The sequence below is a fragment of the Eretmochelys imbricata genome, chromosome 27 (genome assembly GCF_965152235.1).
Source record: "Eretmochelys imbricata isolate rEreImb1 chromosome 27, rEreImb1.hap1, whole genome shotgun sequence".
Taxonomy (NCBI): Eukaryota; Metazoa; Chordata; order Testudines; family Cheloniidae; genus Eretmochelys; species Eretmochelys imbricata.
The window spans coordinates 15,815,535-15,842,845 of record NC_135598.1 but is presented as its reverse complement, the minus strand read 5'-3'; the positions used below and the strand labels follow the sequence as shown (position 1 = coordinate 15,842,845).

Sequence of the window (27,311 nt, the reverse complement as noted above, 5' to 3'; positions counted from 1 at the left end):
ATGTCCGGGGAAGAGGCAGCGGCGCCCCCGGCCCCCGCCGAGCCGGCCCCCCCGGCGGAGCAGCGGGCGGCGGGCGGCGGGGACGCGCCCCCGGCGGAGCCCCAGTACCGGGCCCTGGTGCTCTCGGGCTTCGGCGGCTACGAGAAGGTGAAGGTGCAGGTGCGGCGGGGCGAGCCCAGCCCGCGGCCCGGGGAGCTCGCCGTGCGGGTCCGAGCCTGCGGCCTCAACTTCGCCGACCTGCTGGCCCGGCAGGGGCTCTACGAGCGGCTGCCGCCGCCGCCCGTCTCCCCCGGCATGGAGTGCGCGGGCACCGTGCTGGCGCTGGGCGAGGGGGGTCGCCGGCCGCCAGGTGAGACGGGGCCGGGGTCGGGGCAGGCGAGCCCGGGGGTGGGGGCGGGGAACAGGGGCGGCGGGGCAGGCGAGCCCGGGGGTGGGGGCGGGGAACAGGGGCGGCGGGGCAGGCGAGCCCGGGGGTGGGGGGGGCGGGGAACAGGGGCGGCGGGGCAGGCGAGCCCGGGGGCGGGGGCGGGGCAGGCGAGCCCGGGGGTGGGGGCGGGGCACGGGGGCGGGGGCGGGGCAGGCGAGCCCGGGGGTGGGGGCGGGGCACAGGGGCGGCGGCGGGGCAGGCGAGCCCGGGGGTGGGGGCGGGGCACAGGGGCGGCGGCGGGGCAGGCGAGCCCGGGGGTGGGGGCGGGGCACAGGGGCGGCGGCGGGGCAGGCGAGCCCGGGGGTGGGGGCGAGGAACAGGGGCGGCGGCGGGGCAGGCGAGCCCGGGGGTGGGGGCGAGGAACAGGGGCGGCGGGGCAGGCGAGCCTGGGGGTGGGGGCGGGGCAGGCGAGCCCGGGGGTGGGGGCGGGGCACAGGGGCGGTGGCGGGGCAGGCGAGCCCGGGGGTGGGGGCGGGGCACAGGGGCGGCGGCGGGGCAGGCGAGCCCGGGGGTGGGGGCGAGGAACAGGGGCGGCGGCGGGGCAGGCGAGCCCGGGGGTGGGGGCGAGGAACAGGGGCGGCGGGGCAGGCGAGCCTGGGGGTGGGGGCGGGGCAGGCGAGCCCGGGGGTGGGGGCGGGGAACAGGGGCGGCGGGGCAGGCGAGCCTGGGGGTGGGGGCGGGGCAGGCGAGCCCGGGGTGGGGGCGGGGCACAGGGGCGGCGGCGGGGCAGGCGAGCCCGGGGGTGGGGGCGGGGCACAGGGGCGGCGGCGGGGCAGGCGAGCCCGGGGGTGGGGGCGGGGAACAGGGGCGGCGGGGCAGGCGAGCCTGGGGCCGGGAACGGGGGAGGCGAGCCCAGGGCTGGTGACCGTCTGACGGTCTCGGGGCGCTCCGCCCTTCCCGCTCCCAGACAGGGGCGGCAGCTGGGCGATGCCCTGGCGGGTCCCTCCCGGAAAAGGGGCGGGGGGTCCCCCCCATTCCGGCCACCGCTCCGAGGCCGGGAAACAATGGGGGCTGCGGTGCGCATGCGGCCGGGGGGCTCGGGAGCGGCCGCCCGAGCTCGCCCCGGGGCCGGGCCCGCCGCTGGGTTCCGCCCGCGCCTGCAGCCGGAGGCGGCTGGTCTCGGGGTGGGGGTGTGCGCTGTTAGGGGCAGCGGCCAGCGCCCATGTGGGGAGGGGGGTGTTTGGGGCGATTTTCCCCTTGCTGTGGGGTCTGTATGGGGGAGGTGGGGCACCCCCACTTTGTGGCATATCAGGTCCTTGCACCCCAAGCTGCATCTAAATGTCTGCAGACCGCACAGGTCCCGGATCTCCGGGATGGGGCGGGGGGCTGCCGCGCCCCCAGCTTGGGGTGGTGTCCAGCACATCCAGGTTTACAGTTGGGTTCAGTGGCGCTCAGCCCCCTCACTGTACAAACTGTTCCCATGCCCTTGGCTGACAGTAGGACAATGGAGATGGTGATAAATCAGCCAATAATCCTGTAGCCTGGGTGAGGGGGGCGCTTCCTAGCCAGGTGCCTTCAAAAACTGAAGTCCCTTGGTTGTGTGATGCAACATAGGGATAAAACAGGTATTGGCATCCTCCAGATACGTTTCAGGCCCCTGATACTGGCCATTACAGATATCCCGTGGCCACCAACGTAATGCCCTTTAAGCCGCAAACACAGTTTGTAATAGCTCTGTCGGGAGCCCCTCCTCATGCCTGTGGCCAAGTTAACTAGTGGAAGCTAGACCTGTCTGTGATGGTACAATATCTATTCTGTGAGTTCAATAAAGAAACGTGGTTTTCGTTCAGCACAAGGCAGGAGAACAGGTTTCTGGTCTGTGCACAACGTATAGTGGGAGAATAATCTTGTGAAGGGCTGCAGAAATGACTAGGGAACAGAACCGCTTCCATATGAGGAGAGAGTAAATAGACAAGGACTGTTCAGTTTGGAAGAAAGACGACTGAGGGCGGAGATGGGAGAGGTCTATAAAATCCTGACTGGTGGAGAAAGTGACTAGGGAAATGTTATTTACCCCTTCACATATCAGAAGAACCCCAGGGGGCACCCAATGAAATTAGTAGGCAGCAGTTTTAAACATAAGAAAGTATTTCTTTGTGCAACGCACAGTCAACCTATGGAACTCATTGCTAAGGGATATTGTGAAAGCCATAAGTATAATTGAGTTAAAAAAAGTACTAGATAAGTTCATGGAGAATAGATCCATCAATAGCTGTTCGCCAAGATGGTCAGAGACACATCCATGTGCTCCAAGTGTCCCTAAGACTCTGACTGCTAGAACCTGGGACTGGATGATAGGGTATGGGTCCCTTAATAAATTGCTCTGTTCTGTTCATTCTTTCTGAAGCATCTGGCACTGGCCAATGTCAGAAGACAGGATACTGGGCTAGGTGGACCATTGGTCTGACCTGGTATGGCCGTTCTTATGTTCTTCTATATTACGCTTTCCCTGTATTACTTTTCTCAGCAGGGATTAGGCAAAGATGATTTCTCTTTATTGTCACTGTTACAAAAAGAAAAAACTGTTCCCAGATGGCCTATATTACTTGTGCTGGACTGAATGTCTATGACTGCTTCTCCACAAATGTAAAGTGTATCCGCCCACTCAGGGTGGGGCAGTTCCCATGAAGCTGGATTTAAATTAAACTGCTTTGAGGTCTCATTTTGTAGAAATGGGTTTAGTGAATTACAATTTAAATGGCAAAGAATTTCAATCTCATTAGGAGTTGTAAATCCAGCACTTGGCATATGTGCTCAGACATCACACTTTCTTGCGACAAAATTGTCTTCAAATAAAAGCAGTGTACGCTGATTTGGGGGCTTCCATCAAAAGCGTATTTGTGTGCAACAAAGGTGGTCTGTGGAGATGATCATATTAACGCATCAATCTCGGAGGCTAGTTTCTCTATATCATTGTCTTTATGGGCAGAGCTGATTGATGAATGTTACTTAAGAGCTCTTCAATAGTAGAACAAAGATTCTGTATTAATTAGCTTTTTCTAAATATATGTAATTCTTCTATTTAATGGTTGCCTGCTCTAATCCCACTGCCACTAGCATTGTGGATGAGTCAGTAGAGATGGTTGGCTGCTATAATAACACAGGTGTGCTAGAGAGGTGACTTGCTCAGGTGCAGGTGTGAAGCTTTCAAATTAGAGTGGGCAGAACTGTTGATTACAAACTGGTTGTTTTTATTTTGACTGGGATGTTTTGTCTCAACACTCTAGCTGCTGTCAGGTGCATCGTTCTACAATAAGGAGGAAGTTAGCTTTAATGATGTTTCAGACCTGGATATGCTGCAGGGGACAGTATATCTGCCTGTTTCTGATCGTTATGAGATATGTAATAAACATTGACTATGCATCTAACATGGCTTAATCTAGGGGGAAGGAGAAGAGCCTTGGCTAAGCTATCTGAGCATTAGAATACTTGGCAGTAATGATTTCCACCACAGATCTTCATCTGCTTTTAAGCTACCTAAATGAGTCTTTTTCTGGGAAAATGCAGCGTCTCTCAGACCATACTCTGTGGATTCTTTCCTCATTTTTGGGTCTTTAAGTTTTAGTGCAGCTGATTACTGTTTGTCGTCTACTTGTTGTCCAGTTCTCATTTTGAGGAATTAAGCTGCTATATTCTATTCCTTTCTCTGTGCCCTCAAGAGTTTACAATCTAGATAGACAAAGGTTGGGACTGATTTCTGGACCCTCTAAGCGCTACTGCAATAAAAATAGCTTACTATTAATGTACTAGATCTGCTCTGGAACAACATACGGTATATATTTCATTTAAAGATCAGTTTGGGTTTTTTTAAAAACACTTCCACCCCTCGCCAGCTAATAGCAGGTTTATTTAATAGATTGCTGTTTTCATAGTTTCTCCCAGAGAGTTTAAATGGATGTTAATCTGTCTGGCAGATCAATCCTGAGTGTGTTATAAACATGTTAGTTCTGGGAGTCATGTCTCACTTCAACTAAATGGAGAACATTTCCAAGATTGTCTTGAAATTCACCACTGGTTGTAGAACCTTAAAATTACCATCGTTCCTGTGGCTGACACCCATCCAGAAGTGGTTAGTACCCTCCTGGCTTTCTTTCTAGCACATATTGCTGTGCAGTCACTAGGGCAGGGCAGGTGAAACATGTTACTCATACCCACTTGCTGGTGAAGGGCTCTCAGCAGAGCAGATTGGAGTAGCAGAATGCATCTGTCTGACATCAGCAGTTTGGGGAATAAGTAAAATTTAAAATAAAAATAGCGTCCAGGTTCGGTAAACTTGTGGCTGGCTGCATGACTGTTTGAACAGGGGTCATCCTTGCTGTCCCCAGGAAAGGAGGGAAGACGCTGTGATCCTACAGGTTTCAGAGTAACAGCCGTGTTAGTCTGTATTCGCAAAAAGAAAAGGAGTCCTTGTGGCACCTTAGAGACTAACCAATTTATTTGAGCATGAGCTTTCGTGAGCTACAGCTCACTTCATCAGATGCATACCGTGGAAACTGCTGCAGTTTCCACGGTATGCATCCGATGAAGTGAGCTGTAGCTCACGAAAGCTCATGCTCAAATAAATTGGTTAGTCTCTAAGGTGCCACAAGGACTCCTTTTCTTTTTGTGATCCTACAGTGAGCTGAAGGCCGTGTGCTCAACCCCCCCACCCCTCGTGTGTGTGCATGATGTATGTGGCAAATGCTTGTGCATGTGGTAAAAGGGTTCATGTAAAAGGTGAAGGATGCAGAGCATCAATAACCCTTTTTTCCTGACACTGCTGCCAAATAAATACAGGATTTCCTGCCAGCAAAGGAAGATGGTGTTTTCTTTTAGCATGAAGGATGCATTGCTCAGGAGCAGTGGAGGCTTCAGGGGTAAGCAGTTCCAGTGGCGTTGATTTTACATTGTCTCCAGAACCAGTTTCAGGCGTCCACCAGCATGCTGGGGGGAGGCTATTTATTGGCAGGAAGAAATGTCTAGCTATAACTTAATTTAAAAGGAGAATCTTCTTGGGAATCTGGCTAATATGAGATCAGCTGCTGAGGCCCTTTGTCTAGGGGTCACCTGGCTGGTGGCCTGCATGGACGGGATATCTCAGGGGAAAATAACTCTGTGCGCTGGCTGGAGCAAGCTGCTACCTGAGCCAGGTTCCAAGATCTGAGATTCTGTCGGAGCTAGGTGAGGGCAGTGTCGCGGGGCAGACAGTCTTTGAGAGAGGGGAGATCAGATGGAAGAGTGTGGAGCTCTTATTTCTGTTTTTTTATGAGGCTTTGCATGAGCAAAATTGCGTGCTCATTGGAGTTAGCGAGAACCCCTGTGTTGCTCTCCCCTCCACCCCATACCTGGCAGCCTGAGCGCTGTTTCTGAATGCGGCCAAAACACGATTGGCCCCAGTTTCAGCGTGGAAGGCAATTGCTACAACTATTGCAAACGCTGTTTGCCAGCCTTAGAGCTGACGAGGCCTCAAGGGCACGAGCAGGTTAGCCGCTGCGAGGTCTTGCTGAGGCCAATGCAGCATGATTCTGGCGTTGCTCTGTAGATCACGGTTATCTTTGGAAGTTCATCGGACTGAAATGCCCTCTTTGTTCTGTTTCTCTCATTAAAGCTTTGGTAGCTCATTGACAGACGTGCCAAGTTTTTTTCCGTCACCTGTTATCATTGGGTAACAGAGTCGTGACCGTTTGAGACGTGTCTAGGGAATGTATTCGCAAAGCCTCTCAAACAAACCTCGATTATTAAATCTGATTCCGTTACACTTGCCCCTCCCCCCAGCGAAAACATTTCAGTTTGCTCAAGTGTAAATGCCAAACCCACACAGCTATGAGCCTTTCCGCTGCCTCTCTGCTGTCCAATATGCTGCTATCTGGTTTTGCTGGCCCCCCTCCTGACACACGAGGAACAGATGCTCCCTGTCTGGGGGGATGAGAGCAGCTCACTGGAGAGGCTTTGGGTTTCATGCATCTGGAAGCAAAACTAAATTTGAAAGATTTGCACTCACACTGAAACTATGGGTACATCTGCATTGCAGGTAAACACCTGTGGTTGGCCCATGTTAGCTGACGCTGCGAGGGAGGAGGGTCCCAGAGCCCGGGCTCCAGCCCAAGCCAGGACATCTACACTGCAGTGTAGCTCCACAGATTGGCTGCGAGCCTGAATCAGCTGAGACAAGCCAGCCACGGGTGGTTAACTGCAGTGTAGACACATCTTGTCTTGTGTCACAGTACACAGCCTGTTCTCTGTGCTCTTAAAGTTACAAGAGAGGTTCAAGGTGGGGGAGCTAACATCTTTTATTGAATCCACTTCTGTTGGTGAGAGAGACGTGCTTTCGAGCTTGTGCAGAAGTCCAGTAAGTTCGGCATGAGGTGAGAGGACTGTGTTGTCCTCTGTACTTCCTGAATATAGAGCAAAGTGAAATCTGAGGGTCTCCTTAGGTGTCTGGCAGGACAGACTTAAGCTCTTAGCTTACCCCATGCACTTGGGTTTACTGAGTGGCATCTGAATGCAATGGCTGCACATTTTGAGAATTCGCTCCGTCAAGTTGCCACGTGGAAAGGCTTTTTCCACATGTGCATACCCTTAAGTTGCCTTTGAAGAACGTCAGATTCTTGTATCTGATAGAAGCATACGTAGTTTGTGGAGATGTGGTTGGTTCATACAGTGGTTATTCCACGTGTCTTAATTGTACGCTGCCCACCCCCTCCCAGTGCCATCAGAGAGTAGAGCTGGTTCTGTTGATATCATCCTTCAGCCGTGATGTAAGTGCCGTTGTGATGTTGAGTTCGCCTGCAGCCACGTTGTTTTCAGCTGTGATTCCCTCGGGATTTGCAGGGTCAGACCATTTAACAAACTGTCCTGGAAACTGCTCTTATGTTGAAATATTTCTTATCATTATCTGAGGTCTCTCTTAAGAGCAGAAGCTTAAAGCAAAGGCCTGTATTGTGGAAGGAAATCTCTTTTACACAAAAAGAAAAGGAGACGGCTGTTACTCTGAAACCTGTCTTCTACACAGGCTTTCCTGCTGATATCCTCCTAGCAGGGAGTTTTTGGTGCAACTGTTGGACTCTGTGGTGAAATCACTTCCGAAAGAGGAGAAATATATGGAAATTGCCTTTGTGACTTATCAGCTGACTCGTATAACAAATGTCACATGCCTCTTTTAGTGCAGAGTTCAGAGGGGCTCAGTTACTTCCCCAAAATCCTTCTTCAGAAAACCCTTGAGGCATCAAGAATCTAGAACTGGTCATTGCACATACTGTTAAAATATAAAAAGTCTGGTAAAAAATGCAATGCTTTCCTAGTCGCTCCCTCCCTGGACTGATGCTCCTAGAGTACCCCCTTCACAACCTCATTTGGGACTCTGAGAGCAGCTAACGTTTGGGACAGTGTTTGAGTTCTGGTGATTGGTAACTCCGCATTCCCAAAGTGTATTATATTGTTTCACAGCTAGAGTTGCTGCTTGAGCAGTTAAATAACATCCTGAAGCACGCCCCAGAGCTCCAAGCCTTTGCTGGGTAATACTGACACCATGCCAGCTTTCTGCACCTAGCTCTGTAGTCGAAAGGCACCAGGCATGAATGTCTGGACACTCTTAACCTTCCCTTAGTCATTCAGAATGAACAGTGATGCAAACAGAGCATGAAGCAGATGACTCTGCTGGACTGAACAGCACCTTAAAGTTGGGCATGCTATATTCAAAGACAGATCTTACTAACCCAGTGCAATCATCTGCCTAGGAGCCTCTGTCCACACGCAAACAAATTCAGCTATGAACATAAGAGCAGCCATACTGGGTCAGACCAATGGTCCATCTAGCCCAGTATCCTGCCTTCTGACAATGGCCAATGCCAAATGCTTCAAAGGGAATAGAATAGGGCTATTATCGGTTATCCATCCCATGTCATCCAGTCCCAGCATCTGGCAATCAAAGGCTTAAGAACACCCAGAATATGGGGTTGAATCCCTGACCATCTCGGCTAATAGCTAGAGCCTTGTGCAATTATGAAATCTGTATCCACATCCAATCCACGCTCCCAAACATGGTCTGTGGATATAAAGCAGATACTAATAGGCCATTCCTAGGCCTATCCTCCAGGAACTTACCTAATTCTTTTTTGAAACCAGTTATAGTTTTGGCCTTCACAGCATCCCCTGGCAATGAGGTTGACTGTGTGTTGTATGAAGAAGTACTTCCTTTTGTTTGTTTTAAACCTGCTGCCTATTAAATTCATTGGGTGACGACCCCCCCCCCCGTCTTTGTGTTATGTGAAGGGGTAAATAACGCTTCCTTAGTCATTCTCTCTGCACCAGTCATGCTTTTATAGGCCTTAAGCATCTCCCTCCTCAGTCGGCTCTTTTCCAAGCTCAACAGTCCCAGTCTTCTTAATCTCTCCTTATAGGGAAGCTGTTCCATCCTCTCAATTATTTGTGTTGCCCTTCTCTGTCCTTTTTCCATTTTTAATATCTTTTTTTGAGATGGGCAACCAGAACTCCACACAGTGTTCCAGGTGTGGGCGTACCATGGATTTATTCAGAGGCATTATGATATTTGTGGTCTTATTATCTGTCCCTTTCCTATGGTTCCTAACATGCTGTTCGCTTTTTTGATGGCCGCCGCACATTGAGCAGATGTTTTCAAAGAGCTAAGCACAGAGACTCCAAGATCTTCCTTGAGTGGTAACAGCTAATTTAGACCCCATCATTTTATAGGTATAGTTGGGATTGGAAAACATAATGTGCATCACTTTGCACTGATCAGCATTGAATTTCATCTGCCATTTTGTTGCCTAGTTATCCAGTTTAGTGAGATCCCTTTGGAACTCTTCCGTCTGCTTTGGACTTTACCCTGAGTACTTTAGTATCGCCTGCAGATTTTGCCACCTCCCTGTTTTACCCCTTTTCCCAGATCATTTATGGATATGTTGACCCATAGGTGATGTGGGGAGCACAGTTGAAAGGATGGGGGGCGTCACGTGACCGCCCCACACATTGCTTGTGCTGCCCATCCATTGACCCTTTATATGCTCCCCTCCTCGCTGTCCTCCCCCCACTTTGCCCCTTCACCCACCACCATCCCCACTGCTCTTCCATAAACCCCCGGTGGAGCGCGTCCTGTGCCCAGCGCTGTGTGGAGCCCCTGGCGGGAGCTCTCAGCACACCTGTAGCCTGCCCACCGGGCTCCTTCCTCCCCAGCTGCCTCTGGCCGGGCCAGCACCCCAGGAAAGCCCAAGACTCTCCTACATGGGGTGCTGCCCAGGAGGAACCAAGCCCTGCATGTACCAAAGCCGCCCGGAGCCCCTGCCAGTGCCAGGTGGACGCTACACGGGCACGCGGGAGCCTTGCCACCCCTCAGAGAAACGCTGGAGTAGGGAGGGGAAGCAATTTCCAGCCGAACCTGCAGGCTCCGCAGCGGCCCCCTGGGCAGGGGCTTAGCGTCCTCTTCCCCCCGCTGCCCCTGGTCCTGGTCCCAGTGAGCATGGGGCTGCTCCGTCCCCTAGGCGACGGGCGCCCTTCCCTGCTGAGCCACCTCTGGCTGGGCTCCACGGCCGCTGAAGCCCCTGCAGTCAGGTTTTCCAGTGCACAATGCCTCTTCCCCCCAACAAATTGTGTTCATCGATGTCTGATCTTTCTGTTCTTTACTACAGTTTCAACCAGTTTGCCAGGTACCGAGGTCAGGCTGATGGGCCTGTAATTGCCGGGATCGCCTCTGAGCCTTTTATAAAAATTGGAGTCACGTTAGCATCTGGTCCAGAGGCTGATTTAAATGACAGGTTACATTCCACAGTTCTGCAGTTTCATCTTTGAGTCCTTCAGAACTCTTGGGAGAATATCATCTGGTCCTGGTGACTTATTACTGTTTAATTTATCGGTTTGTTCTAAACCCACCTCTATTGATGCCTCAGGTTGGGATAGTTCCTCAGATTTGTCACCTAAAAAGAATGGCTCCTGAATCTCCCTCACATCCTCTGCAGTGAGGACCTCTGCCGGGGTGGCCAAACTTACTGACCCTCTGAGCCACATATAACAATCTTCAGAAGTTTGAGAGCTGGGGTGCACCTGCTGGGGCTCGGGGCTTCAGCCCCATGGGAAATGCCTGTCGGGAATTGGGGCTGAAGCCCTGCTCTTGCTGAAGTCCCAAGACCCGCCCCCCTGCAGAGCAGAAGCCCCGACCCCACCACCCTGCTTCAAGGCAGAGGTCCCGAGCTCCACCCCCAGTCTGGTAGATAGAGAATGGGGGGAGTGTGAGGGGGGCCCCTTGAGCTGCACTTTAATGGTAAAAGAGCCGCATGTGGCTCAAGAGCCATAGTTTGGCCACCCCAACCTATTGAAAGAATCATTTAGCTTCTCTGCGTTGGCTTTGTCTTCCTCGAGTGCTCCTTTACCACCTCAATCCTCCAGTGGCCCCACTGATTGTTTGCAGGCTTCCTGCTTCCGATGTACTTAAAAAACATGTTGCTAATAGTTTTTGAGTCCTTTGCTAATTGCTCTTCAAATTCCTTTTGGCCTGCCTCATGGGAAAATTCTGTGCTGCTTAGAACAGTGATGTTGCTGCAATGCCTGGAGAAGTCAGAACTGCCAGGTATATAAACCAGTGCAGGAATCTCTGCAGAAGTTGTAGAACCAGAGAGGAATTTGCAAGTGTCTGCAGAGAAATGCATGGTATAGCTTCAGCTCCATGGCTGGGCTTTTCCGCACAATGTCTGTATCCATTTCAACATCGTTAAAGTGCTGGATATCCTGTTATTGTTTGAGAGCTAGCAATGAGAATGGTCTCTGCCCTAAGGAGTTTACACCAACCACTGTGCCACTAGGAGCCAACGGAAAACCTGAAGTGAGTCCATGTGTCAGTCTTCTGAGCTGCCTGGCAAAGTAGAAAGTACAAATTCTCTCCACTGTGGTGTCATGCTTACATCGCTAGATCACACGGTCCCAAGACACTGCTGCCTTCAAGCAGACAAGGCCCCTGTTAGAGAGGTAACTCTCAAAGGGAAGCAGGTGTCACAGAATGGCTCGAGGCCTTGGACAACTCCTTGGTCCCTGTTTTGTGAATTCTCCCCCCCACCCCTCCCTGCCTTGCCTCAAGTTTCAGCCCAAGCTTCATGTTCTAAGTGAAACTAAACTCCAGAAGTTTGCTGCTCCCTTTTCCAGTCCAGTATGTCACACCAAGCCGGGCTGCCACAGTGAGTAGGGTCGTGTCAGGGAGCCTGGCTAGGGGGATGGCTGTACGTGTATTGAGTCTGTGGAGGAGGCAGAGAGTCTCGGCATTCCCAACCAGAGACCAGGAGCAGTCCAGGCACTGGAGACCTGGTGCTTGTGCTGAGTGCTGTGGGCTAAGTGCAGACTGGGATGCACAGGATGCTGGGTGTGACCTCCGTGCCGACCCAGAGCATGCCACTATCCGCCCTCCTTCTCTCTCTCTCTGGCCGTAGGTTGGTGATAAGGTGATGGTGCTGGCCAGGGCAGGGCTCTGGCAGGAAGTTGTGACTGTCCCAGCCAATCAGACTTTCCTGATGCCGGACGGAATGAGCTTCGAGGAAGCAGCCGCCTTTCTGGTCAACTACATCACGGCGTACATGATCCTCTTTGACTTTGGGAACCTGAGACCCAACCAGAGCATCCTCATCCACATGGCTGCCGGTAACGTACGCCCAGCACGCCCCGACGGGGCTCAGCCTATGGGGAGTTGGCTTCAGAGCGGCCAGTCCAGCTGCTGGGAGGGGACATGACTTAGGCTCTTGGACAAAGAGTTGACGACCCTGATATAAAGGCTTACACAGATCAGTTACACAGGTGCTGGGTTGGCAAAATATCCCACTGCGCTATTGGCTGATCCGATCCACACCCCGGCCTGTTGGATGGCACACGGTAAAATCAGATGGGTCTGATTGTATTAAAGCCCTGAGCGCCATAGTGAGGTGGCAGATCCCAGGGCCATATTAGTTCGCCTGAGGCCATCAAGCTCTTAGGCTCAAAGCATGAGTTTTTCTGAGCCGCAGACAAACCCTTCGTGCTCAGATTGAGCCGTGGCATGGAGTCAGGTGTGTGTGTGCCGGGGAGGGGGGAGCACCACAGCCGGGGGCTGGTTTGTCTCCTATGTCCTGCCCGCGCCTCTAATTCCCCCGTTGCTGCCTGTTTCAGGGGGGGTGGGAACGGCCGCCGTTCAGCTCTGCAAGACGGTGGAGAATGTCACCATCTTTGGCACTGCCTCTGGCTCCAAGCATGACGCCCTCCGGGAAAGCGGGGTCGCTCACCCCATTGACTACAGGAGCATGGATTACGTGGAGGAGGTCCGGAAGATCTCCCCCAAAGGTACCGTGAGGGACGGGGTGGGATAGGGCTCCCCTACCCCGCTACAGGCCTATCCCTCAGGAAATGGAAGGAAACAGCCTGTTACTCTTTGTGCAAACTCTCTCTAGGAGTCGACATTGTCTTGGATCCACTGGGAGGATCGGACACGTCCAAAGCATTCAACCTCCTGAAGCCAATGGGCAAACTCATAACCTATGGTAAGTATGAGGGAATGATGTGTCTACCGAACAGCTGATCAGTGGTTCTCAAACTTTTGTCCTGGTGACCCCTTTCACATAGCCAGCCTCTGAGTGCGACCCCCCCTTACGAATCAAAACCACTCTTTTTCATATTTAAGACCATTATAAATGCTGGAGGCAAAGCGGGGTTTGGGGTGGAGGCTGACAGCTCGCGATCCCCTGTGTAATAACCTCGTGACCCCCTGAGGGGTCCCGACCCCCAGTTTGAGACCCTTGGCTGACGTCAGCAGGCCAGATTCCCTGTAGGGTGGGGTTATGCATTAGCGCCTGGGGGGTGGCTCTGCATGAGAGCACTCGTACTGGTTTCCCCTAGCCAGGTCCTGAGGGAGAGCAGCCCACTGTGGCTGGTTACCACATTAGTCTGAGCTCTAGATTCTGCTCTGTCTGGAGGATCACACAGGTGAGAGAGCCAGATTCCTACTGGGGGTTTGGTTCGCTCATGGCTCATTTTGAGAGCTGCAACCCTAGGTTCCTGTACTCTTTCCCTGCCTGAGAGATGCAATTCACTCCACTCCATACGCTGACCTCTGCCTCCGGTATCAAATCTCCCCTGCACAGAGAGTTGTTTCCCAGTTCGAATACACACATGCAGGGTGAAGTGGGATCTGTGTCCTGCACACGGGATCAGTTGCAGTGAGTTTATCCTGGTTCAGGCTGACTTAATTCGCAGCACTCACAGAAGCTCACTTTTTTTTCTGTGGGGTGTGTGGGTGACGCGGTTTGAAGCTACCGAATACTTCTCTCTCCGTTCCCCAGCTGCAAAACACAGCGATTCTGTCCCCACAGACAAAGCCCTCACACAGCCCGACGGGATATGCAGGAATCTCACGCTGACTGCATTCCCTCCCTTGGCATTGGCCTCCTCACTCTGTGGACTGCAGAGTGTTTTGGCAGGATTAACCATTACAGCGGGCCAGGCTCCGAAACCCTAGCTTGGGGTGGATTCGGCCAACACGGCTGGCTGCATTTTAGCATCAGCAGTACTCTGATGTTGCACCAGTCTCACTGGCTTGGCACCTAAATCTAGCTGTGTTAACTTGCTGCCTGTCCTAAGATAAGAAACTGTCCGGTTTTGAATACTTACCCTAGCAATGACCCTGCACATCTGCTGGCCCAAAGGGGTCTCTGTTGCATCACTCAAAGCCTATTTGCTTCTGCCTTTCTTTGGTAGATCCTGGCCTTACCTGATCCTGAGTGTGCAGGTCGAGCGAGTACTCTGTGCTCTCTGAGCTGTCTTAGATCTGGTGCACTGGGTTCTTCACCATGCATTAGCTTTTTGAGAGCTCTGAGCGTGACTGTGGCCTTGACTTCCTCCTAGGGGTGGCCAACTTGCTCACTGGGCAGAAGAAGAACCTGGTGGCCATGGCGAAGACATGGTGGAACCAATTCAGTATCAACGCTCTGCAGCTCCTGCACCTCAACAAGGCCGTGTGCGGCTACCACCTGGGTTACATGGATGAAGAATTTGAGCTCATTGGGAGTGTTGTGGCCAAGCTGGTTAGCCTGTACAACCAGGGCAAAATCAAACCCAAAATAGACTCCGTATGGCCCTTTGAGCAGGTGAGTCTGAGTCGTGGTGCAGGCTGGCAGCCTCCGTAAGAGAGAGAGTGCTGCAGGGAAAGCTGCTGCTCCTGTTCCTGGCTGGGTTCGGCAGAGTTCTGGGTCACGGTCTCTGGGATTGGTTTTGTTTTGCAGTCGAGGTCCCAACCAAGATGGGCTGCGTTGTGCCATGTGCTGGATCTGGACACATTGAGAGAGTCCCTGAGCCAGGGAGCTTATAATCTAAATAGACAAGCCAGACAAAGGGTGGGAGAAGGGAATATTATTATTTCCATTTCACAGACAGGGAACTGGTCCAGAGAGATTAAGTGTCTGGCCGGGGGTCACACCGGGAGCATCAGAGCTGGGAAATGAACCCAGATCTCCTGCATCCCAGTTCAGTCTCAGCCACAAGACCACCACTCTCCCCCCGCAGTGCTCTCATGCAGAGAAGAGCAGTGCAGCGTGTCCTGGAACTGGCTGGGTGACTGGCATCTGAACTAAGTGGCTGAAGCCTTCAGCACTCTGTGCCCAGTGTCCCTTTGATTTCCACTGGATTTGGAGCGTCAGGCTCTCTGAGGCAGGAACTGTGTGTGCCCTGTGCCTTGTGCAGTGGGGCCCTGATCCTCGACTGCACGCTAGCACAATTCAAATAATAATTGATCTCCCCTGGGAGACCTGGGTTCGAGCTCCACCCTGGAAGCTAGGCCAGAGGTGAAGGAGTGCTCAAGCCCTCTTGTTCCCCCAAAGCTCTGGCTGGTTAAGGAGCATCGTCCCTTTTCTTGCAGGGAGTCTCCTAGTGCGTTAACCTCTACTTGCCTCCCCCCCAGTCCAAACTGGAAGGATGGAGATTGGATCTTGGAGCCTTGAGGATGGGTTTAAATTGGGGCACTGTGGATTACAGGAGACACTGACTTGCTTAGGGAACTTGTATTCAGCAGTGTAAACCAGGGGGGCTGGAACAATGTGTACAGTGGGGGTGCTGAGAGCCATTAAACCAAATTATAAACCCTGCATATGATGGAAATCACTTCAAGTCAGGGGGTGTAGCAGCATCCCCCGCACTCCTTGTTCCAGCACCTATGGTGTAAACTGAAGCAGATTATCAAGATCGGTGCTGTTCACAGGATTAATGAATCTCCTCTCCACCAGGCAGAGAGCTACCAGCAGGAACTCAGCTTGGATTGCTAGTGTCAGAGCCAGGTGTGGCTGCTAGTGGTAACGGAGCGAGCAGAGAGTGCCAAGCGCTAAGTGGTATCTTGGAGCAGAGACCTTGGGGGAATCTGGAGTAAAATGCAGGAGGCCTCTAGGGGCTGGTAATGTGCTGGGTGTCTGCATGACTGATTTCCGTTGGTCCATGTGTGGTAAGCCTGGAATCGCAGCTCATCAGAGAGGTGTGTGTGTGCAGGAGAATTGGAGAGTGAACTTGCACATCAGGTAGCTTCACCCCAAAGTCCCCTGTACAGTGCTGTGAGGCCTTGGGGCCGCGGAGTCCCTGGGGCCAGAGCAGGGGAACCCCGCTGCAGCGGTGGACGGCAGAGTCCTGGGGAAGAGGCCAATGTACTGATTTCACTCGACAGCTGTTGGCTCCTACATGCTCCTCACTGGGTTTGGGTTGGCACGGGCTGCGGTTTCTCCCTGCAGGGAGGGTGGGGAGAAGGGGGCGTATCCTGCTGAGTATGTGTTCTTATTGTGTCCTGCAGATTCCTCGCTCTGAGTGGGAGACATCCGTGCTTGTTCTCTTCCCCTTAGCAGAGTAACTCTCTGTCTGTGCCTAGGGCTGCTCAGTGTGCCCTGGGAACTCTCTGCTTAAGCAGCCAGCCCACGTAGAGGAGGAGCCTTGTTCCCAGCCGTGGGAGTGTTGCCCTATAGCACAGGCTGCCCTGCAGAAAGCAAAGGGGGAGTTGGGAGTGGCCATGGGAGGAGTGTGGCCAGGCTTGTGCTTGCCGTTGGGAGTTGTGGGTGTATTGGATGCTCTCATCCTTGGCGTGGGGAGTGTTGGAGCCGGCTGTGGACCTACCCGAGTCCCTGGCTGCGCACTGCGGGTGCAGCCTCTGCACTCGAAGGCCCAGCCTGGGTCCCAGGTGCACCTCGGTGGAAGGTGTTCTCACGTCCGAGGCCAGCAGTTCCCGTGGGCTGTTACTTGCGTAAATTCCTGAGCTCTCCCTCGCTTACACTCCCTCCACTTCTCCAGCAAAGCTTTGCTGGGAGCCCCCGTGTCCTCTCTGCAGAGAGGGGCGGGTACCTGACCCGCTCGTTTCCGGGGGGGCGGAAAGGGGAACACTGAGCATACAAAGAGCAGGAGAATTAAGTCACTTTCTTCTTGTTTTAAGTGCCTTTTAGACTGAGGTTTCGAGGCGTTCCCAAGCTGTGGACGGAGAAAGGGCTAAAGGGCTGAGTTACATTGATTAATTACAAACAGCAGCGCTGCACACTGCATGTGGGGCGTGTGCTGTGCGTGTCATACTAGAGACTGCGTTGAATCTCTGCTCAGTAATTACAGAGGAAACTGTATGTGGGTGGGTGGGTCATTTTGTTGCTTTACCCTCAGATTTTTCTGCTGATTGGAAACTGAGGCAGCAGAACAAAGTGGAGATGCTGCAAAGTGAGACTGCGGCTTCCTAAACGGCTGTTACACATTTCTGCATTTGGTGCATCCTTATGTCTAGTCAAATTCTGCTGTAGACTCTGGGCTCTCCACCCTGAGCTGTCTCTGGGGCTGGGGGAGCTCTTACGAAACTAGATCTTTCTGCTAAACCCCGCATGTTGTAATAGGTGGATTCAAACCAGCGTTGCTAACGAGAGAATTCTCCTGACACAGACCCTGCCCTGCTCCGCTCAGTCACATAGCACAGCGATAGTTTGCGATGATGGCTCTGCAGAATGGTCTTTAACAGTGTGATGAAAAAATTCCCAAACCAAGTATTCTAAAGGGCCCTAAAAGAGTTGAGGATCAGAAAACAATGCCTGGCTGGAGGATGGCAGAGAATTACTGCACTGGTTTCCTGTCACCATTTGTGACCTAGTCCAGAGTTAAACAATGACTTCAGATGAAATGGGCTCTGAGAAAAGAGCTGACATCTTTGTCACTTCACAGCGAGAGACCAGGACCGGGATAGCAGGGGTCCTGTGGGTCGGGATTCAGGGGCATCTGCAGAGCTGGGAGTGAGGTGCACGGGACTGATAATGAATGGGACTCTGGGTTTGAAGATGAGCTGGGATGTGGGCACAGTGCCTGCCACAACATGTCTTGGTTTCAGGCACAACACAGCTCCAAAGACTTTAAACAGGTTTTAGAGGGGTAGCGTGTTAGTCTGTATCAGCAAAAACAACGAGGAGTCCTTGTGGCACCTTAGAGACTAACAAATTTATTTGGGCATAAGCTTTCGTGGGCTAGAACCCACTTCATCAGATGCGTGGAGTGGAAAATACAGGAGCAGGTATAAATACATGAAAAGATGTGAGTTGCCTTGCCAAGTGTGAGGCCAGTCTAACGAGACAATTCAATTAACAGGAGGATACCAAGGGAGGAAAAATAACTTTTGTAGTGGTAATGAAAGTGGCCCATTTCAAACAGTTGACAAGAAGGTGTGAGTAACAGTAGGGGGAAATTAGTATGGGGGAAATCAGGTTTAGGTTTTGTAATGACCCAACCACTCCCAGTCTTTATTCAGGCCTAATTTGATGGTGTCCAGTTTGCAAATTAATTCTAGTTCTGCAGTTTCATGTTGGAGTCTGTTTTTGAAGGTTTTTTTTTTTTTTTGTTGAAGAATTGCCAACTGGAAATCTATCTGCAACTGAAATCAACATTTAAAAAAACCCTGACTCCTTTCCAAGCCTGGGGCGAGTGCTGTGGTGCTGTTAAGTCCTTTAATCAAGTCTGTCTTCAAAGGAGATACATAAGGTGGCTGGAATGTAGTCAAATGACCACTTGACTGCTGACTCTCCCTGAGCTCCTTGTGTCTGCCCAGAGCAAGGGATTGTCTGGCTAAGCTGCGGTCACATGGTGTTTTCTCTGGAGATAGTGGTGGTTCTGTTAATCGTATTGCCCATTGTTCTCTGCAGAGATTGTCAGCTTCTGGCATACACTAGAATTGCTTAACCCTCCTCTACAGCTCCAGACCTTGAGATCAAACATCACCGTGTGGGGCAAGAGTGCGTGCTCAAGAGCAGGGCTGGAGGGAGCTGTGTGCCCCTCCTGCCGAGTGGGCCAGAATCTCCACTGGGGAGCTGATTTGTAAGACAGGCAGCCTGGAGTGGCTTTCTTACCCGAAAGCTGCTGGCCAGTAGCAATCGTGGGAGCCAGGGGTTAAGTCTCAGGAGTTTGCTGGACTCTACCAAGCAGCTTCTGGAGCCTGCCGATATAGCTCTGATTTCAGTCTAAGCACGTCAGGCTGCCCGAGCTCAGAGCGGCCCAGGAAGTCTCTGCTTCTCTGAGCTTAACTGTCCAGGCTGCCTCATAGGTGTTGGGCAGAGGCCACCCAAGTCATCTCCGCTGTCAGTGAATGGACAGTAATGCATGGAAGTGTGTTAGCCCTTCAGGCCCAGCCAGGGGCAGAAGTCCTCTCCAGTGAGGAGCAGAGCTGGGTGACTTGTTCCCCTTCACCCAGAAAGAATAGCTGCTTCTCAGGTCTCGACAGCAGAAGCCAAAAGAGATGGGGGGAGATTCCCGTAGAGGGTCTCGGAGTAACCTGGGCCCAAAATACAGAGGTGCAAAGGGCTTAAAGAAGAGTGATGGAACTCTCTCTCCACTAGCTGAGTCTCCCCGAAGGGCCAGCACGGCGCGGCAGGAGGGCGCTTGCTACGCTAGAGCAGCCAGTCTCCAGGGGTGGGGGAGAGAGGGATTTGGCAGGGACGTCGCTGCAGGAAGGAGCAGATTTCTCTTTCCGATGGTAGTTTGTAGCCCCTTTGCTGCTAGCAAAGCGTGTGCATTAGCTCGTAGCCGTTGGTGTCAGATTGGCTTCTGGCCCAAGCACTGGTTGGAGCAATACATGCTTCGTGCCTGTGCCATGCTCTCGCTGAAGCATTCAGCTAGAGCTACGGGGATGGAGACACCACAGACAGTGGAGGCAGGGCTGGGGTGCTCACCCCATTTAGAACCCAGCATGGTGGCCCTGAACATGCACCAGGAGCATTTTCCTGCCCAGTCCTGGGACTTCCCAAGCCTGCCCTGACTCGACAGTGGGTGAGGGAGATGTTTGCCCAAACTGAAGTGCCTGCTAGATGTTAAGACCGTGCTGTCAGCTTTGTGTTGGAAAGTGCCATGGAGGGGGCCCTTCTTTGAGTCCCGTTCTGTGAGGTGTGGGGGATGCAGCTGGGAAACCCTTCCGGAGCCGGGGAGACACTCAGGTGCTTACCAGGTAGTTAGTTAGTTAGTTACCTGGTAAAACATCTTATGTCGGCCTCCCCTGCCCTTGGTTCTGATCTCCCTTTCCTCCCGTTCCCTGCAGTCTGTTTAAATTAACTCTGGCAGGAGGCATGTGGTCCCGGTGCATCACTGTGCTGATCTCCTCCTGCCGGAAAGAGCAGCTCGTAATGGGACTCTGATTGCATTACTAGCAAACAGCTTCTGCTCTGCCTGCATTGATCTGGCCATCCACTTTGCAATGAGCCGGCACCTCCCAGTGGTCTGTGCATGAGGGAGCGCGGTGCCCCAGAGAGATGCAGGCGAACATGAGCATCTCATCAGCATGTCTGCTTGGCATGGTGACGAGGACAGCGCCTTCCAGGGAGCTGAAGGCAAACTGCTTCTTCCGGGCTTTCCAAACTGACTAGAGATGGAACTGTCCAAGCCTGATGTTCTGGGAGCCTTCACCATAGGGCGGCTGGACTCGGCAGCACTGCCGGTTACTCCAGCTGGGGCTCAAAGCAGCAGGATCCTTGTGGCTAGCATAAGATGTCCCTGCAAGGTGCGCCAATGGCCCTGTCCGCTCTCCTCTCTGGTGGTGACCACTGAGTGGCACGGTCATCTGCAGACATGGCTCATCCCTGATGCAGCATGGCTAATGCTGGGGGCTAGAATGTGCTGTACCTTTTTAGGCAGAGCTCCCCACTGATTCCAGACTGATGGTACTGTATGGCCTTTGCCTAGTGCTACATGCTTTTCTCCCTTCCTGACACTAGGCTGTCTCTCAGTAGCTGTTTTGGCACAGTTTGTTTGTGTCGCAAGAAGCCCTAGCGGTGCCAGTGTAACCTGTTGGACATATTCCTCCTTCCTCCCGGCTCTCTGTTCAGTGGGACGCCCTGGAGTGCGCTGCCCTGGGCCCATGTGCTCTGAGCGCGCTCTCCCCTGTCGAGGCAGTGTGGGATAGCTGCCCAGGAGTACCCAGCATTCTCCGTTGTGTGGGATGTGTGAATGTCCAGCAATTGCTGACCCGTGGTTATGCTGTAGATGAAAACGTCACTGTGTGGACACCCCTGGGCTGGCATGTCGCCCGAGTGGTGCAGCGAGGCAGGTGTGGATCTCCTTTCACGGGACTTCTTTCTTTCTAGGTGGCCGATGCCATGAGGCAGATGCAGGAGAAGAAGAACGTTGGGAAAGTCATCCTAGTTCCTGAACTGCCGAAGGAAGAACCCAAAAAAGAGGAAAACTAAAGCAAGGAGACCTGTCTGCAGGTTGTGAATTTGTGGTTTAACTCCTAACCCTTTTGGGACCTGGGAATGGACGGCTCAGTCCCTGCCATCTTCCCCATTAAGGGAATGATACATTTTTAAAGCCAGTTCTAGGACTGTGAGCACCTTGGGTTGTGAATCATATGCATCTGCCATAGCCAGCCTCTCCCAGGTGTGATTGTGTAACATTGAATGTGATGCCTCCAGCCTTAGCCCTGCTTTTCTCACCTGGTTGTTATATTTCCTTTCCCAAATTCCAAACCAAGTTCTTTTTCTCTGGCAGCGCCTCTCTGGCCTCCAAGCAGTCAGTGACTAATGGCTGCGTAGTATGTTGCTGCAAAGTGTAAACGCAAATTGTTATGGCAACCATTGACTGTCTCCATAGAAACCGAGCCCTTTTTGCAGTCTTAAGATGCACGTTCGACAGACGAATGTGCCAAGCCAGAGATGCTTGTCAATGAAATTGCTGTAGGAAAAAAACATCAGACCTTACGTTGTTCTAGTGCTGGTTATTTCTTTGCCATTATTCCTGCTGTCACAACACTTCCCTTCCTCTTCCCCCTCCTCTTCCCCACACCCCCAGTCCTAGGCCTTTAATGCCAATCAGCTGGCAAAAGGCCAGTTTTTCTAAGCCCAGCTTAGTATCTTACATGCTGGTCACGCTGTAGCTTTTTAATTTGCTGTTCCTTCTCTGTTCACGCTGCATGTATCCTGAGGAGGAGTTAGGCTGGTGCTATATGAATACTAAAGAGAAATTTCAATTCAACAATTTGCTCTCGTCCATTTTCTGCTCCCAAACCGTTAGGGAAAGTCTAAACCAATTCTGTGGTCAAGGCTGGGTCTGGAGACTGAAAGAACTCAGCAGTGTCTCCGAAATGACTGACCCATTTGTGTTGGCTCTATGTGCTTTGTTAACGTTGGGCTCTGAATGTCCGTCAGGCTAAACTTCACCCTCGTGTTTGTTACCAAGGGCTGCAAATGTGAAAAGGTGTCTGCAAGACTGGGACAAAACAAGCCTCATGGTCGGCCTTTGCTTCTGCGGTTGTGTGTGCTAGGAGGGGGATGCTGCAGCTCTAGAAGTGAGCAGGCCCAGTAAAGTCTGCGCTGGCATCCTCCCCCTGGAGGGCCAGCCTGTGGTTCTGAGTGAGTCACACGCTGTCTGGGCTTAGACCTGTCGAACCCGCCGGCGTGAGGCTCTCGCCTGGTTAGATCCTGGCTTTTGTTTTTCACTTTCCACTCCAGTTTTAATTGGCTTTTCAGATTCTCCCCTAGTCCCAGGCTGTCCCCATGGCCTCTGCCCGTCCCCATGGCTGGCTAGCTAGCGCCGAAAGGGGGCTTGCAGCTTGTCTGCTCGAATCATGAAGTGCCAGTGTTTTCAGGGTACTTCCTAGTGCTGCTGAGATGCTGGGAACTGCCCAGTGGGCTCCTCTCTCTAGGAAGAAAACTGGGCTTGCCCATGCCAGGCGTGCAGGTAAAGCTGTGGGTGGGAACCGGAACGGTTCAGTCTGTGAGCATCTAAACTTGTCCTTGTTTAATGTCCTGACTGGCGCTGCCCCTTCCAGTGGTGCTCGGTCTCCTGCTGCAGTCCCAGGACTTGGCGCTTGTCAGGTTTGGCCCTGCTGGGTGGCGGATGGCGCAGTAGCTCAGGCTTTGCTTGTATTTTGGATTTGGTAACTGAAGGGACCAAGCCCCCACCTACCCCCTTTTCGTAAAGGTGCCATAGCAGAAGCAAAATGCTGCTCTTAAGAGCAAACATGGATCTCCTGGGCTGTGAACATCCCCTCCTGGGTCCCTCCCCCCATTAAAGAAAACCTGGCCCAGCATCAGCACGAGGACTGTATTGTGCAAGGAAAAGGAAGGCGACGGCCTCTATTAGCTGCAGCCGCCCCAGGAGGCGTAAGTGGTGCTTCGCTGAGGCTTGGGCTACACTTGGAATTAACGTCGGTGGAACTGCATCGCTCAGCCATGCAGTTCTATCGACCTAGCTCCCAGAGTAGACAACGCTGCTCCCAGCGACACGGCCGCCGCCTCCTCGGGGGGCGCGGTACGTACGCCGACAGGACAAGCCTTCCTCTTGGCGCAGGCAGCTTCTTCACGGGTGCGCTACAGTGGGGCAGCTGCGTTATCTCATCAGTGCAGCCTGGGTTTCAGTTCCTAGCTCTCTTACCCTGCTGGGCTGCATGAGGCCTGGAATCTGGAGGATTCACTTCAGGTAAAAAATGGTGCCCAACATTTAGGACTTCAGAAAGGGAACCACGACTGGGTTCAGACCCTCTTCTGTCTTCGTTCCTTCCATTCGTGACACGGGGGTTGACTCCCCTGATGTGATGCAGCAGAACTCACACGCACAACTTTTTTCTAACCTTTTCTAAATACAAACTCTCCTCGCTGGGTTTTTCCCCTCTCAGAACCGCTCCTGCCCAGTGAATTAGATTTTACTTTCCATTGTTTTGTGCCATTTCACTGCAGGTTTGTAAAAACAGTTCAGACACTTGTTTGCTATAAAAGGAAAAGCCCAAGACCTACTCTTGTCCAAATCTTGGCTTCACCTTGAGACAGGAGGAGTCTGGACAAACTGCACCGCAAAGCTTCAGGTTCTCTAGAGTCTTTGAAAGGGGGAAAATGATCCCACTTTCCTACTTCCCTTGGCTCTACTCTGCCAGCTGAGAGCACCTGGTGCCTTACTCTGGCCCTATCCTGGGCACTATCGCAAGGCTTTTGTAGTCTAGTCCCCCTTTTGATACAGCGTGAAGGAAGCAAATGGGAATATCTTGTATCTTCCTGTAGGACAACTCTGACGTATGCTGCATTGCATAGAAAACAGTATCTCAGTGCCTTTTCTAGACCACTTGTAAGACTAGCAAGTCACTGAAGCCTTTGCCATACTGGCCTCTTAAAATACTGCCAAAAAACTAGTGTGCTGCATAATAGATATGGCTTGTGGTACACAAGTGACCTAGCTCTGCTTACCCTCCGCCTTGATATACTCTTCGTACACGTGCGTTTTATGGACTCTCCAGGCTGATCCCTGGAAGCTCCTGCTCCAGAGCCTAAGCAGCAGTGCCTGCCGTAAGGCAATGCCTCACCCAAGTTGGCTGCATTTGGATGTGGCCAAAGGTGATGTCAGCCTGCCCGTGCGCGTCAGTATCTCTAGGCCTGTCCTCTTGCAAAGCTTTGCTGGTTGTGGCCTCTCCCGAGGCTGAGGACGTTGAGGGTTTGTCGCCATTGCGGAGACTCTCTGGAATTTCTTTTCTCTTTGTTTGCAATGTGTAGCTGATGGTGAATTTTCTACCTATAAACTTCTCATGCCCTTTTCAGTCTGACTTCTGAATCCTTCTGAGCAATTAGGTAGTCGTGATAAGAGATTAGCATTGACTCTGCACCCCAGTAGCTAAGTTTTCTACGGAAGATTAAGTGTAACCTTGCGCTTTACTGCCTCACTGACTAATGCTCTGTTCTAGATTTTACAGTAGCCTTTATTTACCCTGGCATTTTAGGGCCCAGTAAGTATTAAACCTACTGATTGTCAGACTTAATACAACTTTATTACCAGTGTCTCAAACAACTTGTTAAACAGCGAGTTGTTCTAGCAAGGACCAAAGCACAATGCCATTCCACTCCAGAAGATGTCTGATTAGAAGGAAGCATGCTGAACAGTTGAGGGCACAGCTGGTGTCATCCAGGGAACAAAGAATGCCAGGTTGCCTCTTAAATTGTGCATCGTTCCAAAATAACTGAAGTGCAGTTTAATGTTCATTTTGCTAATTGATCATTTTGACTCAAATCTTGTGCCATGGGTGCAAAATGGCTGGAGGGCAAAAGTTTGTGTCGTGATGCTATGAGCACTAGCTAAAGGTTTCTGTGTTCCCTGCACTCTCTCCTGCTCCAGTTTGCAGGGTCTTCTGCCTTTGGTATGTATGTGTAGATTGTGAAATCCAGTGGTATCTGTCTAAGTGTGACCTAACCATCATTGCTGTATCTGTTACCAAAACTGCCAGTCCAGGAAGGGGCCCTTAAACACAACTTTACGTACTTTGCCATCCCCAGGCGGCTTTAGAACTAAAAAGCTTGTTTAGTTTAATAAGAAATTTATTAAAGTTACAAATGTTTCTTGCACCTGGGAGATGGGAGTGGAGCTCAGCTTGCACAAACATAAGCCCTGTTGAGAACCGTAGCTACATCAAGACTGTATTTGAGAGATGGGGAAAGGTCCTACAGACACCAGGGAAAGGAGTTTAGCTGTATGTTTAGTTACAAACCAGCTGTGTGAAGTAGAGTTGTGGGCATCAGACTTCAACCAATGCAGGAATCTGACCCATCTGCAGCTGCTGTCAGAGGTATAAGACCACTCCTGTTGCCAAATGAAGTCTTGGATGCCCCAAGTGCTGGTGATGGCAGAGGGTGACGGGCAGGTAGCGTATGAGCACGGTGTGAGAATGCGTTGCTCTTGGAGCCTCTTACGACACATGGCAGTGTCTGTGCCGTCCAGCTGATTTGCGGAGATGAGATATGAGGGGCTGTTGTCCTACAGCACGGCGCCTTTAAAAATAATTATATTCCGCTTTGTGCGTGTAACCAAGTTGAACAGAAAGCGATTGTGCCAATGCTGTTTACATGACTACAACGTGTAATGCTCTTCTGCCTAACGTTACCGTATGCCTTACGTGTTTCAAATGTTAATTAAAAGCATAACAAAATCCTTGCTGGCATGTTTCTCTGCTTGTGACAATACTGGGGTTAAGCATAAAGCAAAAGTCCATGGGTTTGTCAGCGGCCCAGCAATCTATCTGTAGTTCCCTTTATCAGACCTGGGCAGACCCCTGTCCCGTCCATCTCACGCTTGTTCGTGTGACCGAAGAAATCTGGGAGCAATAAATGCTCCCCAGTCTGTCACAGAATCGTAGACTTTAAGGTCAGAACGGACCATTCTGATCGTCTAGCTTGACCTCCTGCACAACGCAGGCCACAGAATCTCACCCACCCACTCCTGTAACAAAGCCCTCACCTATGTCTGAGCTACTGAAGTCCTCAAATCATGGTTTAAAGACTTCAAGGTGCAGAGAATCCTCCAGCAAGTGACCCGTGCTCCACCCTGCAGAGGCAGGCGAAAAACCCCCAGGGCCTCTGCCAATCTGCCCTGGAGGAAAATTCCTTCCTGACCCCAAATATGGCGATCAGCTGAACCCTAAGCATGTGGGCAAGACTCAACAGCCAGACACCCGGGAAAGAATTCTCTGTAGTAACTCAGATCCCACCCCATCTAACATCCCATCACAGGCCATTGGGCCTATTTACCCCTAATAGTCCAAGATCAATTAATTGCCAAAATCATGTTATCCCATCATACCATCTCCTCCATAAACTTGTCAAGCTTAATCTTGAAGCCAGATAGGTCTTTTGCCCCCACTGCTCCCCTTGGAAGGCTGTTCCAGAACTTCACTCCTCAGATGGTTAGAAACCTTCGTCTAATTTCAAGTCTAAACTTCTGATGGCCAGTTTATATCCATTTGTTCTTGTGTCCACATTGGTACTGAGCTTAAATAATTCTTCTCCCTCCCTGGTATCCCTCTGATATATTTATAGAGAGCAATCATATCTCCTCTCAGCCTTCTTTTGGTCAAGCTAAACAAGCCAAGCTCCTTGAGTCTCCTTCTCATAAGACAAGTTTCCCATTCCTCGGATCATCCTAGTAGCCCTTCTCTATACCTGTTCCAGTTTGAATTAATCTTTCTTAAACATGGGAGATAATGTCAATTTGGATCAGTAACACTGGGAGGGGAGCCAAGGTGGGAAGATTCAAGACTTACCCTACAGGTTTCAGATAGCCATTGGCTCATGCTTGCAATGGGGGTTAGTGGATTTAGCAACAGAGCGGCTAGCTGAAAGGTGAATGGGATAACCAGGCAACATGAGCCGGGCAAGCTCTTGTCAAGTCCTGTAGTGACCCGCACAGCAGAACCTGGATGGGTACAATTGTCACCCCTTGTTAATAGAAACTTATCGGGGGAGCATAAACCGATGTTAGAGAACACACGTAGAATTACTGGACTGCTTCTCTGCTGGCACGAACGCTAAGCAGCCCCAGAAACATGCTCTAGGCAGGCTTGAGCCTCTACCCCCAGACTTTCAAGCCCACCCTCCCCCTTCCCTTTTGTGGGGCTGAGTATAAGGCAGGCATCTCCCCTCTGGAAGAATGTGCTGGGTCT

The 27,311-nt window shown here is 51.9% G+C and overlaps 1 protein-coding gene across 1 annotated transcript; it reads left to right on the top strand.

Moving 5' to 3' along the window:
* Nucleotides 1-22,328, top strand: VAT1 (vesicle amine transport 1). The gene is made up of 7 exons (XM_077806020.1): nt 1-349; nt 9,599-9,681; nt 11,836-12,043; nt 12,545-12,715; nt 12,823-12,912; nt 14,273-14,514; nt 20,986-22,328. The coding sequence occupies exons 1-7, from the start codon at nt 1-3 to the stop codon at nt 21,085-21,087; spliced, it is 1,245 nt and encodes a 414-aa protein (XP_077662146.1). The 3' UTR covers nt 21,088-22,328.
* Nucleotides 22,329-27,311: the final 4,983 nt, after the last annotated feature.